Source organism: Bombina bombina, chromosome 8 (assembly GCF_027579735.1).
Source record: "Bombina bombina isolate aBomBom1 chromosome 8, aBomBom1.pri, whole genome shotgun sequence".
Lineage (NCBI taxonomy): Eukaryota > Metazoa > Chordata > Amphibia > Anura > Bombinatoridae > Bombina > Bombina bombina.
In genome coordinates, this window is record NC_069506.1 from 224,192,979 (window position 1) to 224,218,874 (window position 25,896).

The 25,896-nt window shown below is 40.2% G+C and overlaps 2 protein-coding genes across 3 annotated transcripts in view; one reads left to right on the forward strand and one right to left on the reverse strand.

Annotated features, from left to right (window-relative positions):
* Window positions 1-25,896, forward strand: part of LOC128638958 (guanylate-binding protein 1) — a 124,211-nt gene that overhangs the window by 55,737 nt on the left and 42,578 nt on the right. The gene's annotated exons all lie outside the window — the stretch shown is intronic.
* On the reverse strand, window positions 24,525-25,556 carry LOC128638959 (probable pleckstrin homology domain-containing family N member 1). Its single transcript, XM_053691102.1, is given in 1 exon segment — window positions 24,525-25,556. A coding segment is annotated over 1 exon segment (1,032 nt).

Consider the following 25,896-nt stretch of genomic DNA (forward strand, 5'->3'; position numbering starts at 1 on the left):
AGTTATGCCTGTAATAATAATATATTTAAAAACTTTTTTTTATTTACAATCAAAATATAATTAATTTACACTTTACATATTGGTCAACGTTGAGGAAAATACAGGGGGTGAAGAGGTCGCAATTCAAAGTTTGACCACAATGTTGTGGGCACATATTAAAAAAATTATCTCTCTCTCAATAGAGGGAGAGAGAAAGAGATAAAGAGAGAGAGATAAAGAGAGAGAAAGAGATAAAGAAAGAAACAGAGAGAGACAGAGAGACAGAGAGAGAGAGAGAGAGAGAGATAGTGTGAGAGTGCGGGGGGAGAGAAAGAGAGATAGTGTGAGAGTGGGGGGGTGAGAGAGAGCAGGGGAGAGAGAGAGGAGGGGAGAGAGAGAAGGGGGGAGAGAGAGTTGAGTATATAGTGAGGTGTGAAGAGAGAGAGAGGGATGGGGTAGAAAAAGTGGTGCTGGAGAGAGAGGGTGTTAAGAAAGAGGTGTTGGGGATAGAGAGGGTGGAGAGAGAGAGTGTAAAAGAGAGGGAGATAGAGTGGGGGAGAGAGAGCAAAAGAGAGGGGTGAAAGAGAGAGAGAGCAAAAGAGAGAGGGGGAAAGAGAGCAAGAGAGAAAAAGAGAGGGGAGAAAGATATAGAGCAAGGGGGTGGTACCGCTGTACTGCAAAAAATGACCCGTGTGAACGTGCTTTAGGACTTGTTTTACATAATGCTATGTTTACTTCAATGGGTATTATTCATAGCAAAGAAGCATTGCAATATTTCAATATGATAATATAAAACAATAATTTTTGATATAATTAAATTATAAAAAAACATTATACTGACATGCACAATATACTTATTTTTTTATACATAACTTTAATTTAAATATACTTGGAATTAAATTATATTCAATTATTGTAAGTACTGAAAAACCATGAAAAAAAACAAATTTTTAAAAATAATAAATTGTTTATTAATATATTAACAATAACTTAAAAAAAATAAATATATATATATATATATATATATATATATTAATATGTGTGCAAACATTTAAATAAAGCTGTGCCTATTAAAATATATCTTAACAAAAATATTTAAATAAAGAAACTATAAATTAAAATAGATAAAATTTACTCAAGGATCATATCCATTGCTGGTCCATCATCATCACCATAGTGGAAACCAATATAGATATTATCTGGTGCTGGAAAAGAATGACGTATCTTTTTAACCACACACAATGGTATAGGTTTCCTTTCTTTAGGTCCAAGAAAATCATGTATCCAGGTGGTGTACGCTCTGTAGGCCAGTTTGTGAAAACTTCTATATTAATATAAAATAAAAAAAGAAATACAGATTAAAATAAATGTATTTTCAATTTGTATGTATTGTCATGAAGTATCTTGTTCATAAAAAGTTACAATATGCCAACAATAAAAATAAATATTAAATAAATATTAAATAAATAAATATTAAATAAATATTTGTGTATGTTTGAAAGTTAATTTTTAAAAAAAACTAAATAAAAATATGATTATTATGTTTGTAATCTATCAGTAAATAGATGTCTATAAAAAAAAATATATATATATATATATATATTTTTTTTTTTTAACAGATAGATAATAGTTAAAGGGACAGTACACTGTAAAATTGTTTTTCCATAAATGTATTTTAAATGACTTGTTATATCAACTGCAGAGTATAAAATATTTGAGAAATTGCATTTTCGGGTTTATTTGTGTATCTGAAGTAGCTGGTTTTGTGCTTTGAAACCACAGCCTATTACAATGGGTTGAGCTTCAGGTAATATCAGATCTCATTGTGTTATCACTTTCATGTACACAGACTTGCTTCCTTATCTTATATTTGTCTGGAACACCAAAGCTCAATACATAGAGAGAACAATGGAAAATTATCATTTTATTACTTAACTATCATGCCCCCACTGAGGGTGTAATCTCTTCTGCTGGCTGTTTACTTAGGCTTGTCAATAGCATATACGCCAGTATCAAAACTTTCAGTATAGGTTGGGAAACCACAAGCTAAATCAGCTATTTCAAATGCTGAAATATGAGTAAAGGAGCTACTTGTAATCAATTTAATACACTCTAGCAGGTTAAAAGGATCATTGGGAATAATTTAAAGGGGAGAAAGTTTTTGGGTGAACTGTCCCTTTAAATCATTCAATTACCTTCAGTCAATTCTGTTCCACCAGCAAAACGCATTGGTCCATAACTGTTATTAAATTTAGCCATTCTGAAAAGATGGTCTCTATTAATAACATCTCGCATATATTCAGCTTCGCATATGCAAAATCCACCATCAGGTATATGGAATGTTACTTTTCTAGATTCCATGCAACAAATACTCTCAACTACACTGGGCATTAAAACACAGTTGCCACAATTACACCAAGACAAATTAGATAGTCTTTCTACATCTTCACTTTCTTCATAAAAATACTCTGGATTTGGTTTTGATCTTTGAGAGTCCCTGAGTATTTCTTCGGGATTTCTTATTGGATCCCACAAATGTGTCTGTGACACATCGAATAACAGTGGTTGTGAATTTCTTTCCTCCATAAATTGTTGCATCTGTCAATAAATAAAATTAATAAATAGTATTGAGATTTAAATTTAAATTTAAATAATAGTAATGTATAGACTACATATCACATTAGTTATGCCTGTAATAATAATATATTTAAAAACTTTTTTTTATTTACAATCAAAATATAATTAATTTACACTTTACATATTGGTCAACGTTGAGGAAAATACAGGGGGTGAAGAGGTCGCAATTCAAAGTTTGACCACAATGTTGTGGGCACATATTAAAAAAATTATCTCTCTCTCAATAGAGGGAGAGAGAAAGAGATAAAGATAGAGAGATAAAGAGAGAGAAAGAGATAAAGAAAGAAACAGAGAGAGACAGAGAGAGAGAGAGAGAGAGAGAGAGATAGTGTGAGAGTGCGGGGGGAGAGAAAGAGAGATAGTGTGAGAGTGGGGGGTGAGAGAGAGCAGGGGAGAGAGAGAGGAGGGAAGAGAGAGAAGTAGGGAGAGAGAGTTGAGTATATAGTGAGGTGTGAAGAGAGAGAGAGGGATGGGGTAGAAAAAGTGGTGCTGGAGAGAGAGGGTGTTAAGAAAGAGGTGTTGGGGATAGAGAGGGTGGAGAGAGAGAGTGTAAAAGAGAGGGAGATAGAGTGGGGGAGAGAGAGCAAAAGAGAGGGGTGAAAGAGAGAGAGAGCAAAAGAGAGAGGGGGAAAGAGAGCAAGAGAGAAAAAGAGAGGGGAGAAAGAGATATAGAGCAAGGGGGTGGTACCGCTGTACAGCAAAAAATGATCCGTGTGAACATGCTTTAGGACTTGTTTTACATAATGCTATAATGTTTACTTCAATGGGTATTATTCATAGCAAAGAAGCATTGCAATATTTCAATATGATAATATAAAACAATAATTTTTGATATAATTAAATTATAAAAAAAAAATTATACTGACATGCACAATATACTTATTTTTTATACATAACTTTAATTTAAATATACTTGGAATTAAATTATATTCAATTATTGTAAGTACTGAAAAACCATGAAAAACAAACAAACACATTTTTAAAAATAATAAATTGTTTCTCCAACATTGGTGTGTCCGGTCCACGGTGTCATCCATTACTTGTGGGAATATTCTCTTCCCCAACAGGAAATGGCAAAGAGCACAGCAAAAGCTGTCCATATAGCCCCTCCTCAGGCTCCGCCCCCAGTCATTCTCTTTGCCGCTCTGAACAAGTAGCATCTCCACGGAGATGGTGAAGAGTATGTGGTGTTTAATTGTAGTTTTTTATTCTGCTATCAAGAGTTTGTTATTTTAAAATAGTGCCGGTTTGTACTATTTACTCTAAAACAGAAAGGGATGAAGAGTTCTATTTAAAAGAGGAGTATGATTTTAGCAGCAGTAACTAAAATCAAATGCTGTTCCCACGCAGGACTGTTGAGCCCAGAGAACTTCAGTTGGGAGGAACAGTTAGCAGACTTTTCTGCTCAAGGTATGACTAGTCCATTTTCTAACAAGACTGTGTAATGCTAGAAGACTGTCATTTTCCCTCTTGGGGATCGGTAAGCCATTTTCTTAGACTCTTAACAGAATGAAGGCTTATTATGGGCTATACACTGGTTGACACTCTTATGGGCTAAATCGATTGCTTTATTTAAGTTTTTTATGAAATCTAGAGGTGATTTATAAAACTTTTATTGTGGGGGAATGTTTTTAGGCGCCAGGCAGTTGTTTAGACACCTTTCCAGTCAGGAAGGGCCTTTCACTATAGTAGGCAGAGCCTCATTTTCGCGCTATAATTGCGCAGTTTCTTTTGGATGTAGTGCATGCAGCTGCATGTGAGAGGGTCTGGTGATCATTGTAAACGTTCCTGGAAGGCTTAATTTGGTATCGTATAACTCCTAAGGACAGGTGAAGTCGCAGCAAACGCTGTGGCTGGGACTGTAGTGGGGTTAAAAATTGTTATTTGATTTAAGGGGTTAAAAGCTTGAAAATTGGGGTGCAATAGTTTTAAGGCATTAAGACACTGTGGTGAAAATTTGGTAAAGATTGGATATTTCCTTCATAGTTTTTCACACATTCAGAAATAAAGTGTGCTCTGTTTAACATTTAAAGAGACAGTAACGGTTTTGTTTTAAAACGTTTTTTTTTCATTATTAGCCTGTTTAAGCCTGTCTAACATGTCTGTACCTTCAGATAGAACATGTTCTGTATGTATGGAGGCCAAGGTGGTCCCCCCTTCAAATGTATGTGATAATTGTGCCATAGCGTCCAGACAAAGTAAGGACAGTACTGTCACATTTAATAAGGTTGCCCAAGATGATTCCTCAAATGAAGGTAGTGGGGATAGTTCATCATCCTCTCCTTCTGTGTCAACACCAGTTATGCCCGTGCAGGCGACCCCTAGTACATCTAGCGGTCCAATGCTTGTTACTATGCAACAATTAACGGCAGTAATGGATATTTCCATAGCTAATATTTTATCCAAAATGCCAGCATTTCAGAGAAAGCGTGATTGCTCAGTTTTAAATACAGTGGAGCAAGAAGGCGCTGACGATAGTTTATCTGTCATACCCTCACACCAGTCATAAGTGGCAGTGAGGGAGGGTTTGTCGGAGGGAGAACTTTCAGATTCAGGAAGAATCTCTCAACAGGCAGAACCTGATGTTGTGACGTTTAAATTTAAGTTAGAGCATCTCCGCGCATTACTTAAGGAGGTGCTATCTACTCTGGATGATTGTGACTCTTTGGTCATTCCAGAAAAATTGTGCAAGATGGACAAATTCTTAGAGGTCCCGGTGCACCCTGATGCCTTCCCGATCCCTAAAAGGGTGACGGACATAGTGAATAAGGAGTGGGAGAGACCAGGCATACCCTTTGTCCCACCTCCTATATTTAAGAAATTGTTCCCCATGGTCGACCCAAGGAAGGACACATGGCAAACAGTCCCTAAGGTTGAGGGGGCAGTTTCTACCCTAGCTAAGCGCACGACTATTCCCATCGAAGACAATTGTGCTTTCAAAGATCCTATGGATAAAAAATTGGAGGGTTTGCTTAAAAAGATTTTTGTTCAGCAAGGTTACCTCCTCCAACCAATTTCGTGCATTATTCCTGTCACTACGGCGGCGTGTTTCTGGTTCGATGAACCAGAAAAGTCGCTTAATATGGAGACTCCATATGAGGAAGTCATGGACAGAATTCACGCACTTAAATGAGCTAATTCCTTTATTTTAGATGCCGCTTTGCAATTAGCGAGATTAGCGGCGAAAAATTCAGGGTTTGCAATTGTGGCGCGCAGAGCGCTCTGGCTAAAGTCTTGGTCGGCGGATGTATCTTCCAAGACAAAATTGCTTAATATCCCTTTCAAAGGTAAGACCCTTTTTGGGCCAGAATTGAAAGAAATTATTTCAGACATCACTGGGGGAAAGGGCCATGCCCTCCCACAGGATAGCCCTTTCAAGGCTAAGAATAAGTCCAATTTTCGTTCCTTTCGCAATTTCAGGAACGGACCGGCTTCTAACTCTACAGCCTCTAGACAAGAGGGTAACGCTTCCCAGACTAAACCAGCTTGGAAACCAATGCAAGGCTGGAACAAGGGTAAACAGGCCAAGAAGCCTGCTGCTGCTACCAAGACAGCATGAAGGGGTAGCCCCCGATCCGGGACCGGATCTAGTAGGGGGAGGACTCTCTCTCTTTGCTCAGGCTTGGGCAAGAGATGTTCCAGATCCCTGGGCACTAGAAATAGTCTCTCAGGGTTATCTTCTAGAATTCAAGGAACTACCCCCAAGGGGAAGGTTCCACATGTCTCACTTATCTTCAAACCAAATAAAGAGACAGGCATTCTTACATTGTGTAGAAGACCTGTTAAAGATGGGAGTGATACACTCAGTTCCAGCTGTGGAACGAGGTCAGGGGTTTTACTCAAACCTGTTTGTAGTCCCCAAAAAAGAGGGAACTTTCAGACCAATTCTGGATTTAAAGATTCTAAACAAATTTCTCAGAGTTCCATCGTTCAAAATGGAAACCTTTCGAACAATTTTACCTACAATCCAGGAGGGTCAATATATGACTACCTTGGATTTAAAGGATGCGTACCTAGATATTCCTATCCACAAAGATCATCATCAGTTCCTAAGGTTCGCCTTTCTGGACAAACATTATCAGCTCTTCCATTCGGGCTAGCCACTGCTCCCAGAATTTTCACAAAGGTGCTTGGGTCCCTTCTGGCGGTTCTAAGACCAAGGGGCATTGCAGTGGCACCTTATCTGGACGACATTCTAATTCAAGCGTCGTCTCTTTCCAAGGCAAAGGCTCATACAGACATTGTTCTAGCCTTTCTCAGATCTCACGGGTGGAAGGTGAACGTAGAAAAGAGTTCCCTGTCTCCGTCAACAAGAGTTTCCTTTTTGGGAACAATAATAGATTCTTTAGAAATGAAGATCTTCCTGACAGAAGTCAGAAAGTCAAAGCTTCTAAACGCTTGTCAAGTTCTTCACTCTATTCTGCAGCCTTCCATAGCTCAGTGCATGGAAGTAGTAGGATTGATGGTTGCAGCAATTGACATAGTTCCTTTTGCTCGAATTCATCTAAGACCATTACAACTGTGCATGCTCAATCAGTGGAATGGGGACTATGCAGACGTGTCCCCAAAGATTCAAGTGGACCAGATGACCAGAGACTCACTCCGTTGGTGGTTGACCCAGGATCACCTGTCTCAGGGAATGAGTTTCCGCAGTCCAGAGTGGGTCATTGTCACGACCGACGCCAGTCTATTAGGCTGGGGCGCGGTCTAGGATTCCCTGAAAGCTCAGGGTCTATGGTCTCGGGAAGAGTCTCTTCTCCCGATAAACATCCTGGAACTGAGAGCGATATTCAATGCTCTCCGGGCTTGGCCTCAACTAGCGAAGGCCGGATTCATAAGATTCCAGTCAGACAACATGACGACTGTAGCTTACATCAACCATCAGGGAGGAACAAAGAGTTCCTTTGGCGATGAGAGAGGTATCCAAGATCATCAAATGGGCGGAGGATCACTCCTGCCATCTATCTGCAATTCACATTCCAGGAGTAGACAACTGGGAGGCGGATTATCTGAGTCGTCAGACTTTCCATCCGGGGGAGTGGGAACTCCACCTGGAGGTTTTTGCCCAGTTGACTCAATTATGGGGCATTCCAGACATGGATCTGATGGCGTCTCGTCAGAACTTCAAGGTTCCTTGCTACGGGTCCAGATCCAGGGATCCCAAGGCGACTCTAGTGGATGCATTAGTGGCGCCTTGGTCGTTCAACCTAGCTTATGCGTTTCCACCGTTCCCTCTCCTTCCCAGGCTCATAGCCAGGATCAAACAGGAGAAGGCCTCGGTGATTCTGATAGCTCCTGTGTGGCCGTGCAGGACTTGGTATGCAGACCTGGTGAATATGTCATCGGCTCCACCATGGAAGCTACCTTTGAGACAGGATCTTCTAGTACAAGGTCAATTTGAACATCCAAATCTAGTCTCTCTGCAGCTGACTGCTTGGAAATTGAACGCTTGATTTTATCCAAGCGTGGGTTTTCAAATTCAGTGATAGATACTCTGGTCCAAGCCAGAAAACCTGTGACTAGAAAGATTTACCATAAAATATGGAAAAAATATATCTGTTGGTGTGAATCCAAGGGATTCTCCTGGAGTAAGATTAAAATTCCTAAGATCCTCTCCTTTCTCCAAGTAGGTTTGGATAAGGGGTTGTCAGCGAGTTCTCTAAAAGGACAGATTTCTGCTTTATCTGTCTTGTTACACAAACGACTGGCAGCTGTGCCAGATGTACAAGCTTTTGTACAGGCTTTGGTCAGAATCAAGCCTGTTTACAGACCCATGACTCCTCCTTGGAGTCTAAATTTAGTTCTTTCAGTTCTTCAAGGGGTTCCGTTTGAACCTTTACATTCCATAGATATCAAGTTACTATCTTGGAAAGTTCTGATTTTGGTTGCTATTTCTTCTGCTAGAAGAGTTTCTGAATTATCTGCTTTGCAGTGTAATCCACCCTATCTGTTGTTTCATTCAGATAAGGTCGTTTTGCGTACTAAGCCTGGTTTTCTTCCGAAAGTTGTTTCCAACAGGAATATTAACCAGGAAATAGTTGTTCCTTCTCTGTGTCTGAATCCAGTTTCAAAGAAGGAACGTTTGTTACACAATTTAGATGTAGTTCGTGCTTTAAAGTTCTATTTAGAAGCAACTAAGGATTTTAGACAAACCTCATCTTTGTTTGTCGTTTACTCTGGTAAGAGGAGAGGACAAAAAGCTACTGCTACCTCTCTTTCTTTCTGGCTGAAAAGCATTATCCGATGGGCTTATGAGACTGCCGGATGGCAGCCTCCTGAACGAATCACAGCTCACTCCACTAGGGCTGTGACTTCCACATGGGCCTTCAAGAACGAGGCTTCTGTTGATCAGATATGTAAGGCAGCGACTTGGTCTTCTCTGCACACTTTTGCCAAATTCTACAAATTTGATACTTTTGCTTCTTCGGAGGCTGTTTTTGGGAGAAAGGTTTTACAAGCCGTGGTGCCTTCCGTTTAGGTAACCTGATTTGCTCCTTCCCTTCATCCGTGTCCTAAAGCTTTGGTATTGGTTCCCACAAGTAATGGATGACGCCGTGGACCGGACACACCAATGTTGGAGAAAACAGAATTTATGCTTACCTGATAAATTACTTTCTCCAACGGTGTGTCCAGTCCACGGCCCGCCCTGGTTTTTTAATCAGGTTTGAAAAATTTCTTTCTCTATACACTACAGTCACCACGGCACCCTATAGTTTCTCCTTTTTTTCTCCTAACCGTCAGTCGAATGACTGGGGGGCGGAGCCTGAGGAGGGGCTATATGGACAGCTTTTGCTGTGCTCTTTGCCATTTCCTGTTGGGGAAGAGAATATTCCCACAAGTAATGGATGACGCCGTGGACCGGATACACCGTTGGAGAAAGTAATTTATCAGGTAAGCATAAATTCTGTTTCATTAATATATTAACAATAACTTAAAAAAAAAAAAAAAAATATATATATATATATATATATATATATATATATATATAAATATGTGTGCAAACATTTAAATAAAACTGTGCTTATTAAAATATATCTTAACAAAAATATTTAAATAAAGAAACTATAAATTAAAATATATAAAATTTACTCAAGGATCATATCCATTGCTGGTCCATCATCATCAGCATAGTGGAAACCAATATAGATATTATCTGGTGCTGGAAAAGAATGACGTATCTTTTTAACCACACACGATGGTATAGGTTTCCTTTCTTTAGGTCCAAGAAAATCATGTATCCAGGTGGTGTATGCTCTGTAGGCCAGTTTGCGAAAACCTCTATATTAATATAAAATAAAAAAAAGAAATAAAGATTATAATAAATGTAATTTCAATTTGTATGTATTGTCATGAAGTATCTTGTTCATAAAAAGTTACAATATGCCAACAATAAAAAAAAAAATAGTAAGTTGCATTCTTAATCATAAAATAAATTAAAAAAAAATTGTGTATGTTTGAAAGTTAATTTTTTTAAAAAATAAATAAAAAATATGATTATTATGTTTGTAATCTATCAGTAAATAGATGTCTATAAAAAAAAATATATATATATATATATTTTTTTTTTTTTAACAGATAGATAATAGTTAAATCATTCAATTACCTTTCAGTCGATTCTGTTCCACCAGCAAAACGCATTGGTCCATAACTGTTATTAAATTTAGCCATTCTGAGTAGATGGTCTCTATTAATAATATCTTGCATATATTCAGCTTCGCATATGCAAAATCCACCATCAGGGATATGGAATGTTACTTTTCTAGATTCCATGCAACAAATACTCTCAACTACACTGGTCATTAGTGATGTTGCGAACCTAAAATTTTGCGTTTGCGAACGGCAAACGCGGACTTCCGCAAATGTTCGCGAATGGGCGAACTGTGCGAACCGCCATAGACTTCAATAGGCAGGCGAACTTTAAAACCCACAGGGAATCTTTCTGGCCACAATAGTGTTGGAAAAGTTGTTTCAAGGGGACTAACACCTGGACTGTGGCATGCCGGAGGGGGATCCATGGCAAAACTCCCATGGAAAATTACATAGTTGATGCAGAGTTTGTTTTTAAGCCATAAAGGGCATAAATCACCTAACATTCCTTAATTGTTTGGAATAACGTGCTTTAAAACATCAGGTATGATGTTGTATTGATCAGGTAGTGTAAGGGTTACACCCGGTTCACAGTGACAGACCAAACTCCCCGTTTAAAGGGACAGTCTACACCAGAATTTTTATTGTTTTAAAAGATAGATAATCCCTTTATTACCCATTTCCCAGTTTTGCATAACTAACACATTTATAATAATATACTTTTAACCTCTGTGATTATCTTGTATCTAAGCCTTCACAAACTGCCCCTTTTTTCAGTTCTTTTGACAGACTTGCAGTCTAGCCAATCATTGCCTGCTCCCAGATAACTTCTCGTGCACGAGCACAGTGTTATCTATATGAAATTCGTGAACTAACACCCTCTAGTGGTGAAAAACTGTTAAAATGCAATCTGAAAGAGGTGGGCTTCAAGGTCTAAGAAATTAGCATATGAACCTCCTAGGTTAAGCTTTCAACTAAGAATACCAAGAGAACAAAGCAAAATTGGTGATAAAAGTAAATTGGAAAATTGTTTAAAATGACATGCTCTATCTAAATCATGAAAGTTTATTTTGGCCTAGACTGTCCCTTTAACGCACCGCAAACAACCGCAAACAGTCCATTTGCACAACTGCAAACTCCCCATTTGCACAAGGTTGGATACCAAGCTAGCCATGTCCTGTTCCTTGTCCTCACTGATGTCATTGAAGGTCTCTTCCTCCACCCAGCCACGTAAAACACCAAGGGTCCCCGAAAGGTGACAACAAGCCCCCTGGGACACCTGCTGTGTTTGGTCTTCCACCTCCTCAAAGCCACCTTCCTCCTCTGACTCCTCTTCTTCATACTCCTCTCTCTGTGTTGCCTCTCTCTGCGCTATTATAAAGTGTGTTAAGTAGTACTATTCCTATGAGTTTAATCCCTGTTACCTCCCCTATCAGGGGACGTGTATATGGCATGGATTTTAGGAACCGGGAGATGGAAAAAGATGCTTGGTCGGTCCTCCTACTTCAAATTTGGGGCACTGTGCATGCAATCTACTGTGCCACCAGATATGAGTGGTGTGTTAAGTAGTACTATTCTGATCAGTTTAATCCCTGTTACGTCCCCTATCAGGGGACGTGTATATGGCATGGATATGTATATGGCATGGCTGAAACACAAGTGGCTGTCAGATAACAGTCCGGCCACGAGATAGATAGATTTGATAGATAGATATATAGATAGATAGATACATAGATTAGATAGATATATCAATAGATGCAATAGATACATTTGATAGATACGATAGATAGATAGATTTGATAGATAAATAAATATATTTGATAGATAGATAATTTCCCAGACAGAGAATTACAAGACGTGCGGTCTGGGACCCATGGTAAAGTTCCCAGAGGCAGTTGCGGCGCCCGAGGCTCTGATTAGAACAGAGCACTCTGGAACGTATCTGCCCTCGGCCGAAATCGGAACATTCTTTAGCTTTCTGTTTGTCGGCCAAATGTCCGTCTGCCAAATGTCCGTCTGCCAAATGTCCTTCTGCATTTTGTCAGAGCACCGCATGCAATCTACTGTGCCACCAGATATGAGTGGTGTGTTAAGTAGTACTATTCTGATCAGTTTAATCCCTGTTACGTCCCCTATCAGGGGACGTGTATATGGCATGGATTTTAGGAACCGGGAGATGGAAAAAGATGCTTGGTCGGTCCTCCTACTTCAAATTTGGGGCACTGCGCGTGCAATCTACTGTGCCACCAGATATGAGTGGTGTGTTAAGTAGTACTATTCTGATCAGTTTAATCCCTGTTACGTCCCCTATCAGGGGACGTGTAAATGGCATGGATATGTATATGGCATGGCCGAAACACAAGTGGCTGTCAGATAACAGTCAGGCCACGAGATAGATAGATTTGATAGATAGATAGATAGATAGATAGATAGATACATAGATTAGATAGATAGATCATTAGATGTAATAGATACTTTTGATAGATACGATAGATAGATTTGATAGATAAATAGATAGATTTGATAGATAGATAGATAATTTCCAAGACAGAGAATTACAAGACGTGCGGTCTGTGACCCATGGTAAGGTTCCCAGAGGCAGTTGCGGCACCCGAGGCTCTGATTAGAACAGAGCACTCTGGAACGTATCTGCCCTCGGCAGAAATCGGAACATTTTTTAGCTTTCTGTCTGTCGGCCAAATGTCCGTCTGCCAAATGTCCGTCTGCCAAATGTCCATCTGCCAAATGTCCTTCTGCATTTTGTCAGAGCACCGCGTGCAATCTACTGTGCCGCCAGATATGAGTGGTGTGTTAAGTAGTATTATTCTGATCAGTTTAATCCCTGTTACGTCCCCTATCAGGGGACGTGTGTATGGCATGGATTTTAGGAACCGGGAGATGGAAAAAGATGCTTGGTCGGTCCTCCTACTTCAAATTTGGGGCACTGCGCGTGCAATCTACTGTGCCACCAGATATGAGTGGTGTGTTAAGTAGTACTATTCTGATCAGTTTAATCCCTGGTACGTCCCCTATCAGGGGACGTGTATATGGCATGGATTTTAGGAACCGGGAGATGGAAAAAGATGCTTGGTCGGTCCTCTTACTTCAAATTTGGGGCACTGCGTGTGCAATCTAATGTGCCACCAGATAGGAGTGGTGTGTTAAGTAGTACTATTCCTATCAGTTTAATCCCAGTTACGTGCCTTTTTTTGGTTTGGTTTTTGAAGCCACAGTGCAGCACCAGAGGCCAGAAAAATTTGGCATGTACACATGCCTGAAAAATTAGGTATTGTCTGCAGCGGCCAGAAAAATTGATGTTTGTTTCCCAGGCAGAAAGTGCCCTAAAACATTGCGGCTTGAACCCTAGTTGGTGGCGGATAAGTCACGCAAGTCATCCGGCATTCGAAGATAAAATACAGCAGCGTGTGGACCATTTTTAGCCCAAGGCAGCTCATCTCATCAGGCCTTTTTTACTCGAATGTATCGCCCAATGTCAGTCCCTTTGGGATCCATCCCTCATTCATCTTAATAAAGGTGAGGTAATCTAGACTTTTTGACCTAGGCGACTTCTCTTCTCAGTGACAATACCTCCTGCTGCACTGAAGGTCCTTTCTGACAGGACACTTGAAGCGGGGCAGGCCAGAAGTTCTATTGCAAATTGGGATAGCTCAGGCCACAGGTCAAGCCTGCACACCCAGTAGTCAAGGGGTTTATCGCTCCTCAGAGTGTCGAGATCTGCAGTTAAGGCGAGGTAGTCTGCTACCTGTCGGTCGAGTAGTTCTCTGAGGGTGGACCCCGAAGGGCTGTGGCAATGCATAGGAGTTAAAAAGCTCTGCATGTCCTCCATCAACAACACATCTGTAAAGCGCCCTGTCCTTGCCGGTGTGGTCATGGGAGGAGGAGGATTACTTTCACCTCTTCCCCTGTTAGATTTCCGTTGTGCTGTGACATCACCCTTATACGCTGTGTAAAGCATACTTTTTACTTTATTTTGGAACTGCTGCATCCTTTCCGACTTGCGGTAATTCTGTAACATTTCAGGCACTTTATGCTTATACCGGGAGTCTAGTAGCATGGACACCCAGTACAGGTCATTCTCCTTCATCTTTTTTATACGAGGGTCCCTCAACAGGCACGACAGCATGAAAGACCCCATTTGCACAAGGTTGGATGCTGAGCTACTCATGTCCCGTTCCTAGTCCACAGTGATCTCACTGAAGGTATCTTCTTCCCCCCAGCCACGTACAACACCACGGGTACCAGATAGGTGACAACGAGCACCCTGGGATGGCTGTTGTGGTTGGTCTTCCTCCTCCTCCTCCTCCTCCTCCTCAAAGCCACATTCCTCCTCTGACTCCTCTTCCTCACAATCCTGGTCCAGCAAGCGATGCTGATAAGGCTGTTTCTGGTGGTGATGGTGACCACAACTCTTCCTCTTCCTCTTCACGCTCATCTACGGCCTGATCCAGCACTCTTCACAGGGCACGCTCCAGGAAGAAAACAAATGGTATGATGTTGCTAAGGGTGCCTTCGGTGCGACTGACTAGGTTTTTCACCTCCTCAAAAGGATGCATGAGCCTACAGGCATTGCGCATGAGCATCCAGTAACGTGGCAAAAAAATTCCCAGCTCCGCAGAGGCTGTCCTAGCACCCCGGTCATACAAATGCTCGTTAACGGCTTTTTCTTGTTGGAGCAGGCGTTCAAACATTAGGAGTGTTGAATTCCAACGTGTCGGGCTGTCACAAATCAAGCGCCTCACGGCATGTTGTTTCGCCGCTGGATATCTGAAAAGTGCACCATGGCCGTGTAGGAACGCCTGAAATGGCCACACACCTTCCTGGCCTGCTTCAGGACGTCCTGTAAGCCTGGGTACTTATGCACAAAGCGTTGTATGATCAGATTACACACATGTGCCATGCACGGCACATGTGTCAACTTGCCCAATTTCAATGCAGCCACTGATCCACCTGTGCGTTCAGGGTGGACAGGAGTGCTGGTGCGGTGTGACTCTCTGCTTTCAGGCAAGTCAACCCCAAGACGGCGTGACACTGCCGTATCCGGGATGTGGAATAGTACCTGGGGAGTGGGGGGCTGCCGTTGATGTGGAGCAAGACGCAGCAGCAGAAGAGGACTCAGCCGAGGAGGTTATGGAAGAGGATGGAGTAGGAGGAATAGAGGAGGTGGCAGCAGGCCTGCCTGCAAGTCGTGGCGGTGTCACCAACTCCTCTGCAGAGCCACGCATTCCATGCTTGGCAGCCGTCAGCAGGTTTACCCAATGCGCAGTGTAGGTGATATACCTGCCCTGACCATACTTTGCAGACCAGGTATCGGTGGTCAGATGGACCCTTGCCCCAACACTGTGTGCCAGACATGCCATTACTTCCTTTCAAACAATCGAGTGCAGGTTGGGTATTGCCTTTTGTGCAAAGAAATTTCGGCCGGGTACCTTCCACTGCGGTGTCCCAATAGCTACAAATTATTTGAACGCCTCAGACTCCACCAGCTTGTATGGTAAAAGCTGGCGGGCTAAGAGTTCAGACAAGCCAGCTGGGCAAGGGGATGACTTTGTGACATTAGCTTCTTACGCTCAAAACATGTCCTTGACAGACACCTGACTGTGGGCAGATGAGCAGGAAATGCTCCGGAACAGAGACGGAGTGGCGGATGGTTGAGAGGGGGCAAGGAGGACAGCAGTGGTTAGTGTGGCTGAAGATGCTGGACCAGGAGGAGGATGGCGGCTTTGAGTGTGTGTGCTGCTTGTACTCATGTGTTTATCCCATAGGCGTTTGTGATGTGCGATCATGTGCCTTCGCAAAGCAGTTGTACCTAGGTGGGTGTTGGACTTCCCACGACTCAGTTTCTTTTGGCACAGGATGCATGCTGTCTGACTGTGCCACTAGCTCCTTGCGATGACCTCCCCCTGCTTCCAACTCGTCTTTTCCTCCTCCTCTCTGTCTCCCCATATGAACTTTCCCCCTGTTCTTCTTCTCTTCTAGTGGGCACCCACGTGACATCCATGGACGCATCATCATCATCAACCGCTTCACTTGTATCTGACAAATCAACAAAGGAAGCAGCAGCGGGTACAACATCATCATCATCACACCGTACGTCCATGTCTGTAATGCTGCCTTACTGAGACATATCACTGTTACTTATTTCTTCCAACTGATGTGTAAATAATTCCTCTGACAGATCAAGTGAAGCGGCTGTGGTGCTAGTGTTGGTGGTGGCGGCAGGCGGTTGAATGGTAACTTGAGAGGTGCCCGAAGATAAGCTGGAGGAGGATGGTGCGTCAAGGTTCGGAGCGGAAGCTATAGAAGATTGGGTGTCATGTGTTAAAAAGTCAACTATGTCCTCAGAACTTTTCAAGTTCATGGTACGTGGCCTCTGAACACTGAGCATTATTCTAGGGCCAAAGGGAATCACAGCACCTTGACAACAACGGCACCTGCGGGGTGGCCTGCCTCTGCCTGTCATTTTTTTTTAAATGTACACTTACACTACTATTAAACAAGATATGAGTGGTGCCACTGGGCAAGTGGGCACAGTATACGCTGTGAGCCTGACACAAAAAAGCAGACTGATGTTTCACAGTCCAAAAAGTTTTTTTTGTTTTAAATGTACACTTACACTACTATTAAACAAGATATGAGTGATGGCACTGGGCAAGTGGGCACAGTATACGCTGTGAGCCTGACACAAAAAAGCAGACTGATGTTTCACAGTCCAAAAAGTTTTTTTTTTTTAAATGTACACTTACACTACTATTAAACAAGATATGAGTGGTGGCACTGGGCAAGTGGGCACAGTATACACTGTGAGCCTGACACAAAAAAGCAGACTGATGTTTCACAGTCCAAAAAGTTTTTTTTTTTTTAAATGTACACTTACACTACTATTAAACAAAATATGAGTGGTGGCACTGGGCAAGTGGGCACAGTATACGCTGTGAGCCTGACACAAAAAAGCAGACTGATGTTTCACAGTCCAAAAAGTTTTTGTTTTTTTAAATGTACACTTACACTACTATTAAACAAGATATGAGTGGTGGCACTGGGCAAGTGGGCACAGTATACGCTGTGAGCCTGGCACACACGCTGGCAGGCAGGCAACTGCAATTAGATTACACAAGCAGACTGATGTTTCACAGTCAAAAAAGTTTTTTTTTTTAAATTTACACTACTGTTACACCAGATATGAGTGGTGGCACTGGGCAAGTGGGCACAGTATACGCTGTGAGCCTGGCACACACGCTGGCAGGCAGGCAACTGCAATTAGATTACACTAGCAGACTGATGTTTCACAGTCAAAAAAGTTTTTTTTTTTTAAATTTACACTACTCTTACACCAGATATGAGTGGTGGCACTGGGCAAGTGGGCCTGGCACACACACTGGCAGGCAGGCAACTGCAATTAGATTACACAAGCAGACTGATGTTTCACAGTCAAAAAAGTTTTTTTTTAAATTTACACTACTGTTACAACAGATATGAGTGGTGGCACTGGGCAAGTGGGCCTGGCACACACGCAGGCAGGCAACTGCAATTAGATTACACAAGCAGACTGATGTTTCACAGTAAAAAAAGTTTTTTTTTTTTTAAATTTACACTACTGTTACACCAGATATGAGTGGTGGAACTGGGCAAGTGGGCCTGGCACACACGCTGGCAGGCAGGGAGGCAACTGCAATTAGATTACACTAGCAGACTGATGTTTCACACTCAAATTTTTTTTTTTTTTAAATTTACACTACTGTTACAACAGATATGAGTGTTGGCACTGGGCAAGTGGGCCTGGCACACATGCTGGCAGGCAGGCAGCTGCAATTAGATTACACAAGCAGACTGATGTTTCACAGTCAAAAAAGTTTTTTTTTTTTTAATTTACACTACTGTTACACCAGATATGAGTGGTGGAACTGGGCAAGTGGGCACAGTATACACTGTGAGCCTGCACACACGCTGGCAGGCAGGCAACTGCAATTAGATTACACTAGCAGACTGATGTTTCACAGTCAAAAAAGTTTTTTTTTTTTAATTTACACTACTGTTACACCAGATATGAGTGGTGGAACTGGGCAAGTGGGCACAGTATACACTGTGAGCCTGCACACACGCTGGCAGGCAGGCAACTGCAATTAGATTACACTAGCAGACTGATGTTTCACAGTCAAAAAAGTTTTTTTTTTAAATTTACACTATTGTTACACCAGATATGAGTGGTGGCACTGGGCAAGTGGGCCTGGCACACACGCTGGCAGGCAGGCAACTAAAAATTAGATTACACTAGCAGACTGATGTTTCACAGTCCAAAAAGTTTTTTTTTTTAAATGTACACTTACACTACTATTAAACAAGATATGAGTGGTGGCACTGGGCAAGTGTGCACAGTATACTCTGTGAGCCTGACACAAAAACGCAGACTGATGTTTCACAGTCCAATTTTTTTTTTTTTTTTAAATGTACACTTACACTACTATTAAACAAGATATGAGTGGTGGCACTGGGCAAGTGGGCACAGTATACGCTGTGAGCCTGATGCAAAAAAGCAGACTGATGTTTCACAGTCAAAAAAGTTTTTATTTTATAAATTTACACTACTGTTACACCAGATATGAGTGGTGGCACTGCACAAATGGGCACAGTATACGCTGTGAGCCTGGCACACACACTGGCAGGCAGGCAACTGCAATTAGATTACACATGCAGACTGATGTTTCACAGTCAAAAAAGTTTTTTTTTTTAAATTGACACTACTGGGCAAGTGGGCACAGTATACGCTGTGAGCCTGCACACACGCTGGCAGGCAGGCAACTGCAATTAGATTACACTAGCAGACTGATGTTTCACAGTCAAAAAAGTTTTTTTTTTTAAATTGACACTACTGGGCAAGTGGGCACAGTATACGCTGTGAGCCTGCACACACGCTGGCAATTTTTTTTTTTAATTTACACTACTGTTACACCAGATATGAGTGGTGGCACTGGGCAAGTGGGCCTGGCACACACGCTGGCAGGCAGGCAACTAAAAATTAGATTACACTATCAAACTGATGTTTCACAGTCAAAAAAGTTTTTTTTTTTTTTAATTTACACTACTGTTACACCAGATATGAGTGGTGGCACCGGGCAAGTGGCTTGGCAGGCAGGCAACTGCAATTAGATTACACAGGAAAAAAAACAAAAAAACAGACTGATGTTCTAGCCCTAAAAAGGGCTTTTTTGGGGTGCTGTCCTTACAGCAGAGATCAGATTGTTCAGGACTTAGTGGACACTGAATACACTAGCCTAGCTATCAATTTCCCTATTAAATCACCAGCAGCTACACTGTCCCTCCTCTCACTAAGAATGCAGCTTCCGAATGAATCTAAAATGGCTGCTGTCCAGGAGCTGGGAGGGTCTGGGAGGGAGGGTCTGCTGCTGATTGGCTGGAATGTGTCTGCAGACTGTGAGATACAGGATCAAAGTTTACTCAATGATGACGAATAGGGGGCGGATCGAACATCGCATATGTTCGCCCGCCGTTGCGAACGCGAACAAGCTATGTTCACCGGGAACTATTCGCTGGCGAACAATTTGCGACATCACTACTGGGCATTAAAATACAGTTGCCACAATTACACCAAGACAAATTAGATAGTCTTTCTACATCTTCACTTTCTTCATAAAAATACTCTGGATTTGGTTCTGATCTTTGAGATTCCCTTAGTATTTCTTTGGGATTTCTTATTGGATCCCACAAATGTGTCTGTGACACATCGAATAACAGTGGTTGTGAATTTATTTCCTCCATAAATTGTTGCATCTGTCAATAAATACAATTAATAAATAGTATTGAGATTTTAAGTTAAATTTAAATAATAGTAATGTATAGACTACATATTGCATTAGTTATGCCCGTAATCATAATATATTTAAAAACTTTTTTTTATTTACAATCAAAATATAATTAATTTACACTTTACATATTGGTCAACATTGAGGAAAATACAGGGAGTGAAGAGGTCGCAATTCAAAGTTTGACCTCAATGTTGTGGGCACATATTAAAAAAATTATCTCTCTCTCAATAGAGGGAGAGAGAAAGAGAGAAAGAGAGAGAGATAAAGAGAGAGAAAGAGATAGAAAGAGAGATACAGAAAGAGAGAGAAAGAAAGAAAAAGAGAGAGAAAGAGAGAGAGAGAAAGAAAGCGAGAGAGAGAGAGAAAGAAAGAAAGAGAGAGAGAAAGAGAGAGAAAGAGAGAGAAAGAGAGAAAGAGAGAGAGAAAGAAAGAGAGAAAGAGAAAGAAAGAGAGAGAGAAAGACAGAGAGAGAGAAAGAAAGAGAGAGAGAAAGAAAGAGAGAGAAAGAGATAGAGAGAGAGAGAAAGAGAGAAATAAAGAGATATATAGAGATAGAGAGTTAATTTTTTAATTTTCAACATTACCAATGATGCTACTTCATCTTGTGAAAGATCCATGAGTGTTTTCCTTGATTCATCGGAACTAGATGATGCCATTTCCAACTATTAGTAAAAAAAATAAAAAGAATATATATATATATATATATATATACATAATTTTATTTTTCTCTCTCTTTATCTATCTTTAACTATCTCTCTCTCTCTCTCTCTCTCTCTCTCTCTCTCTATATATATATATATATATATATATATATATATATATATATATATACACACATATATATATACACATAGAGAGAGAATTAAAGATAGATATATATATATATATATATATATATATAGAGAGAGAGAGAGAGAGAGAGATGAATACATAAAGAGAGAGAGATAGAAAGAGAGAGAGAAAAATAGATATAAATAGAGAGAGACAGAGAGAGATAGAGATATAGAAAGATAGAGAGAAATAAATCGACAAAGAGATATAGATAGGTTTTTAGAAAAATATAATAATTGAATTTTAAAACAGTTAAATCATATAATTTATATATACTTATTCATTTTTACATTACAATAAAAAATATTTGGATTGCTGTTACTTTATTTTATATATAAAATAATTATGAATCATAACATTACCAATGATGAAACTTCATCTTGAGAAAAATCCATGGTTGTTGTTGCTTCTTCTGAACTTGATGATGCCATTACCAACTATTAGTAAGATAAATTAAAATAAATGAATAAAATCGCATATGCATATATTTATATGTATCTCTCTCTCTCTAATCGCTCGCTCTCTGTAATCTCTAGCTCTCTGTAATCTCTAGCTCTCTGTAATCTCTAGCTCTCTCTAGTCTCTAATCTCTTGATCTCTCTAATCTCTTGCTCTCTATCTCTCAATATAATATCTATCTCTCTAATATCTCTCTCTCTCTAATATTTCTCTATCTCTAATCTCTCTCTCTCTCTCTCTCTCTCTCTCTCTCTCTATATATATATATATATATATATATACATATATTATTTAAAAATAATAAAAAAAAGGATACATGAAAAAAAAAAAAAAAATTAGACATAGTTAGATAATAAAGAATAGTAATTGAAAATAAGCATAAAATTATTGAGTAACTAATTCATATTGAGAATATACATTTAATTAAAGGGACACTCAATTCAAATTAAACTTTCATTATTCAGATAGAGCATGCAATTTTTTTAAAAAAATTCAAATTTAATTAAAAAAAAAAAGTAGTCTTTTTATATTTAAAATTTTAGAGTCACAAGCTCATACTGAGCATGTGCAAGAATAAGTGTTTATGCATTTGTGAATGGCTGATGGCTGTCACATGGTACGTGTATGCATTTGTGTTTGGCGGATGGCTGTCAAATGGTACAAGTGGAGTGGAAAAAGACAACTTTTAAAATTGTCTGTAAAAAAATATACTGCTCATTTGAAGTTCAGAGTAAGTGCTATTGCATTGTCTTGTTTTTTTTTTTTCTTTTTTAAGTGGTGAACTAAGATTTTATTATTCAAGGCAAATGCTCCTTTTTCTGCAAAAGATTACGCCAGTTGACAATATTCATTCCCTCTAAACAAAATAAGTTCCAAAATAGTAATTGCATAGAAATTATGTACAGTCCTTAAACAGTGCAAAACTGGTCACAATAAATACTACTGAACATTAAATAGGCTGACAAAATAATTGACCCTTATAACCAGTATCAAAAACAAAAAGTCTGTATGTCTCAGATAATAAAACAAATAAAATTAAATATATATTACAATAAAATAAATGTTGCATTGTAAACAGTTCACCATGTTGTCCTTGGGACTTATAAACACAATAGGTAAAGGGGAATACTTCTCTCTCCCCAAAAAAACCTGTCCAGACAACATCAGTTCACAATGCTGATCTGCTGCTTTTGCACTGAGGTACTGAGATTGCTGCTCAAGGGTTAAGGCTATTTATTAAACCCTGTGACTGTCTAACTTATTTAAAAAAAAAAAAAACACAGCACCAGATTTGTGCACCTGTCAGTGCTTGTTGTGGGCAGGATTATATAAATATATATTGGCAAAACTGTGCACGTATTGTTAGGACTGTTCGTCCGTTGGCAGGGAAGTGTTTGTATTTTGGGAGTGAAATTCTAAAACAGCAGGGAGGATCGCTGCATCTCAGAATGAAGGAGTTCTATGGGACAGTGTATATTTTGTCAGATTTGTAGTGACTGAAAGGGAGTGTTAGGGAGTGAAAGCATGTGCGTTTGCATAAATAAGGAAATACTATATAAAAAAACCAAAAACAATCACAGTGGTGAATATTGTGTAATAACTACCGTGGGTCATAATGTGGAAAGGGTTAAAGGAAGTCCGTTGCAGCAGAATGATAGGTAACATTTGGGTCTGTGGCATCACAGTACAAATATGGCAATGGTCAGCCACAGAAATATGTGCACGTTGCAGCACGGGTATATAATACTAATATAGTATAATATCTATCTGGGAACAAGCAGAACATAGGAGATAATTCATTACAGTGACAATTTACTGTGTGAAGACTGCTAATTAAATGGCAATGAACCACACGTTGTCACCTCACTATTCAGTGACTGCAGAAAGTCTCTTGGAACTTTCCAACCAGCTCAGCTTTTGCTGGAGGTGCACAGACAAGGATTAAGCAGCAATAACGCCATCAACGGTATATGTTTAGGATAAACTGTTCTGCTTTACAGCCCAGTCTTCTGGGAATTGGACAGTTTCTGTCATAGGACACTCCTACAACCATCTGCTTGGCACAGCTTTGTTCGGAGGAACCCCTTGGTGATAATAACCTTTATAAGGTGGGGGTGAGAAATTATTACGGTCTCTCTCCTTGGCTTCATAATCCCAAATATTGTCATAACTTAAATCGCTCTGGAAGCTCTGTAACTCTGCATAATCGTGGTCCATAGACTCTGGGAACAAATTTCCAGAAGAAGGAAGGTCAAATATATCTTCTTCATTACTGTGATGAGTTGAAGCAATTTCTTCCTTCAAAGCAGATACACTTTTAAAAAAGGATGTCTGGGTGGAGGGTGGGATCCTGGTGTCCGGCTCGCTATTCCTATGCACCAGTGGCTTCACAATCTGCTGGTTACTGCTGACAGGGTGAGAATATATCTTGTGCAATGCTGGATGTGCACTGTGGTTCATTTGGAAAGAACCATTGGTCCTCAAGTGAGGTGAAGATGTCTCTATACGTCTGTTGCGAAGATTCTTCAAAATCTCTTCCACAAAGTTATTTGCATGTGGGTCAGTTGGGGAGTAGGGCTCATCATAGAGGGGAGATTTGGACAGTCTGCGACTAGCTGAATCAGTGGGGGAGGTAGATTGCTGGCTGTCTGTAAGACTCCACCTATTAGGCATGTTCTGATTATTTACTGAAGAATTGTGCAGGGATTTTTGGTAGGTATATGGCTCCTTCTAAATTGGAGAAAGGATGTCTTCACTGGGAGTCTCCGGAATTAAACCAAATGCTGTTGTTTCCAGGTCATAGCTATGCGGAAGCGCAGACTGAATTTGCACTGATAAAATGTTCTTTCCCTTAGATCCGCGGAAGCTGCCACCTCTCTTTAAGTCATTGCTACCATTTGTTGGAGTGGACCAAGGAGGGTTTCCCAAACAATGTAATGGCTGGGCATATCCTGGAGACAGAGGATCATCATGCTGCTGCTGCTGTTCAGAAAGAATAGTGAATGACTGACATTCTGAACCCTGCGTAGTGCTGTGTGATTGGCGGTTAGAGCTGGGTAGCTTGTTGGCTGAAGCCCAAGATTTTGTGCGACCATCGGAAGTAAAAGAGCTCCTGCAGCTGACAGTCTGCTGCTCATGTTGTGTATAAGGAGATCCACCAAAACTGCTGGATCCAGAGAGAGAGGATTCTCAGTTTTGTAGCTGGGCTAGTTTCAGATGATCTATCCATTCCTCGTAATCCTGTTGAGTGATGCAAATCACACGGATTGTGTTGATGTATCTTCCTTCAATTAGGAATGATTTTTTCTGTTTCTCCAACTCTTCTGAAATTACTCGAACAGCTTTTAGTGGAAGCTCCCCCTTAAAGAAAAGCTGTTTCCTCTCCTCAGAAAGTATTACCAGACTGGATGAGTAGAGGACCAATAATCTCTCATGCAGTTCCTAGAAAGGCAGGTGCTGCACTTTGACTTTGGATATATAATTGATGGATCCCAAAGATTCCCTTTGTTTTCCCTCCCAGTCTGCAACGGGTTGACTTTGCACAGACCTCCTGAGCTCATATTTATCCCAATTTGTTTCTTTGTTCCCCTCAGATGTGGATAGCATATCCAAGTTACCACCATTCAACTGAATTTGTTTTTCCAGATGGTAAAGCCACTTCTGCAATTCTTGTTGGCTTGGACAATAAACAATAAGCGGATTTAGCAAGTGCCCTGTGATCCAGAAGGCATGTTCCTCCACTTGATTAGATGGCGTTTTGGAATGTTCAAGTTTATAAATGCTTAGATCCTTCAAGGGCACCAATCCCTGATAGGTTAATCCAGTAGGGCCACGAGACTGGAAATACAGGTGGGACTGGAACATCTCCAAGTAGCAGTCACTAACATCCTGGCTGTGTTGAAACCGGAATTTGACCTTAGAGTAGTGAATCATTTGTCCCATGTTCCTAACAATGGTTTTTTTCCTTACTTTACGGAAGATACTGAGGAATCTCTGATCCACACTGTCCTTAGGCAATATTTCTGGAGATCCAAAGTCCTTTCTTGGGATGTAATGCAAAATGTTGTCCGAATTTGTCCCTCTCCCATCTCCACTTTCATTTCCAAACAAATATGTCCATTTACTTCTGCTGTCATGCTCTTTCCCCTTGATTGAGCTTTTCCTGTTGAATGAATATCTAAACTGTCGGTGGGGCTGCGGGACACAGCTAAAGTTGCCCATTGTGAGCAGTAGGAGCAATCGACATTGTCTTGTTATCTTGCATTTGTTGATTATGCAAATCTACTGTGTTGACTGTTCCTTTAACATTTAAATTTAATAATATTATCTGATTTCATTCATTCTTCATATAACCTATACTTGAAAAGATAGCAATGCAGATTTGAGAAGAAAAACAAAGAAAGATTTATTTGCAAATAAAATTCAGCAGTCAATTATACTATGTATTATTTTTTTTGAGTAAAGTATATAAATTAAAAATATTAAACAAAATTTAATTTTTAAAATATAAAAAATGTAATGATAATTAAAAATATTATAAAAATAAAAATATTGATATTTG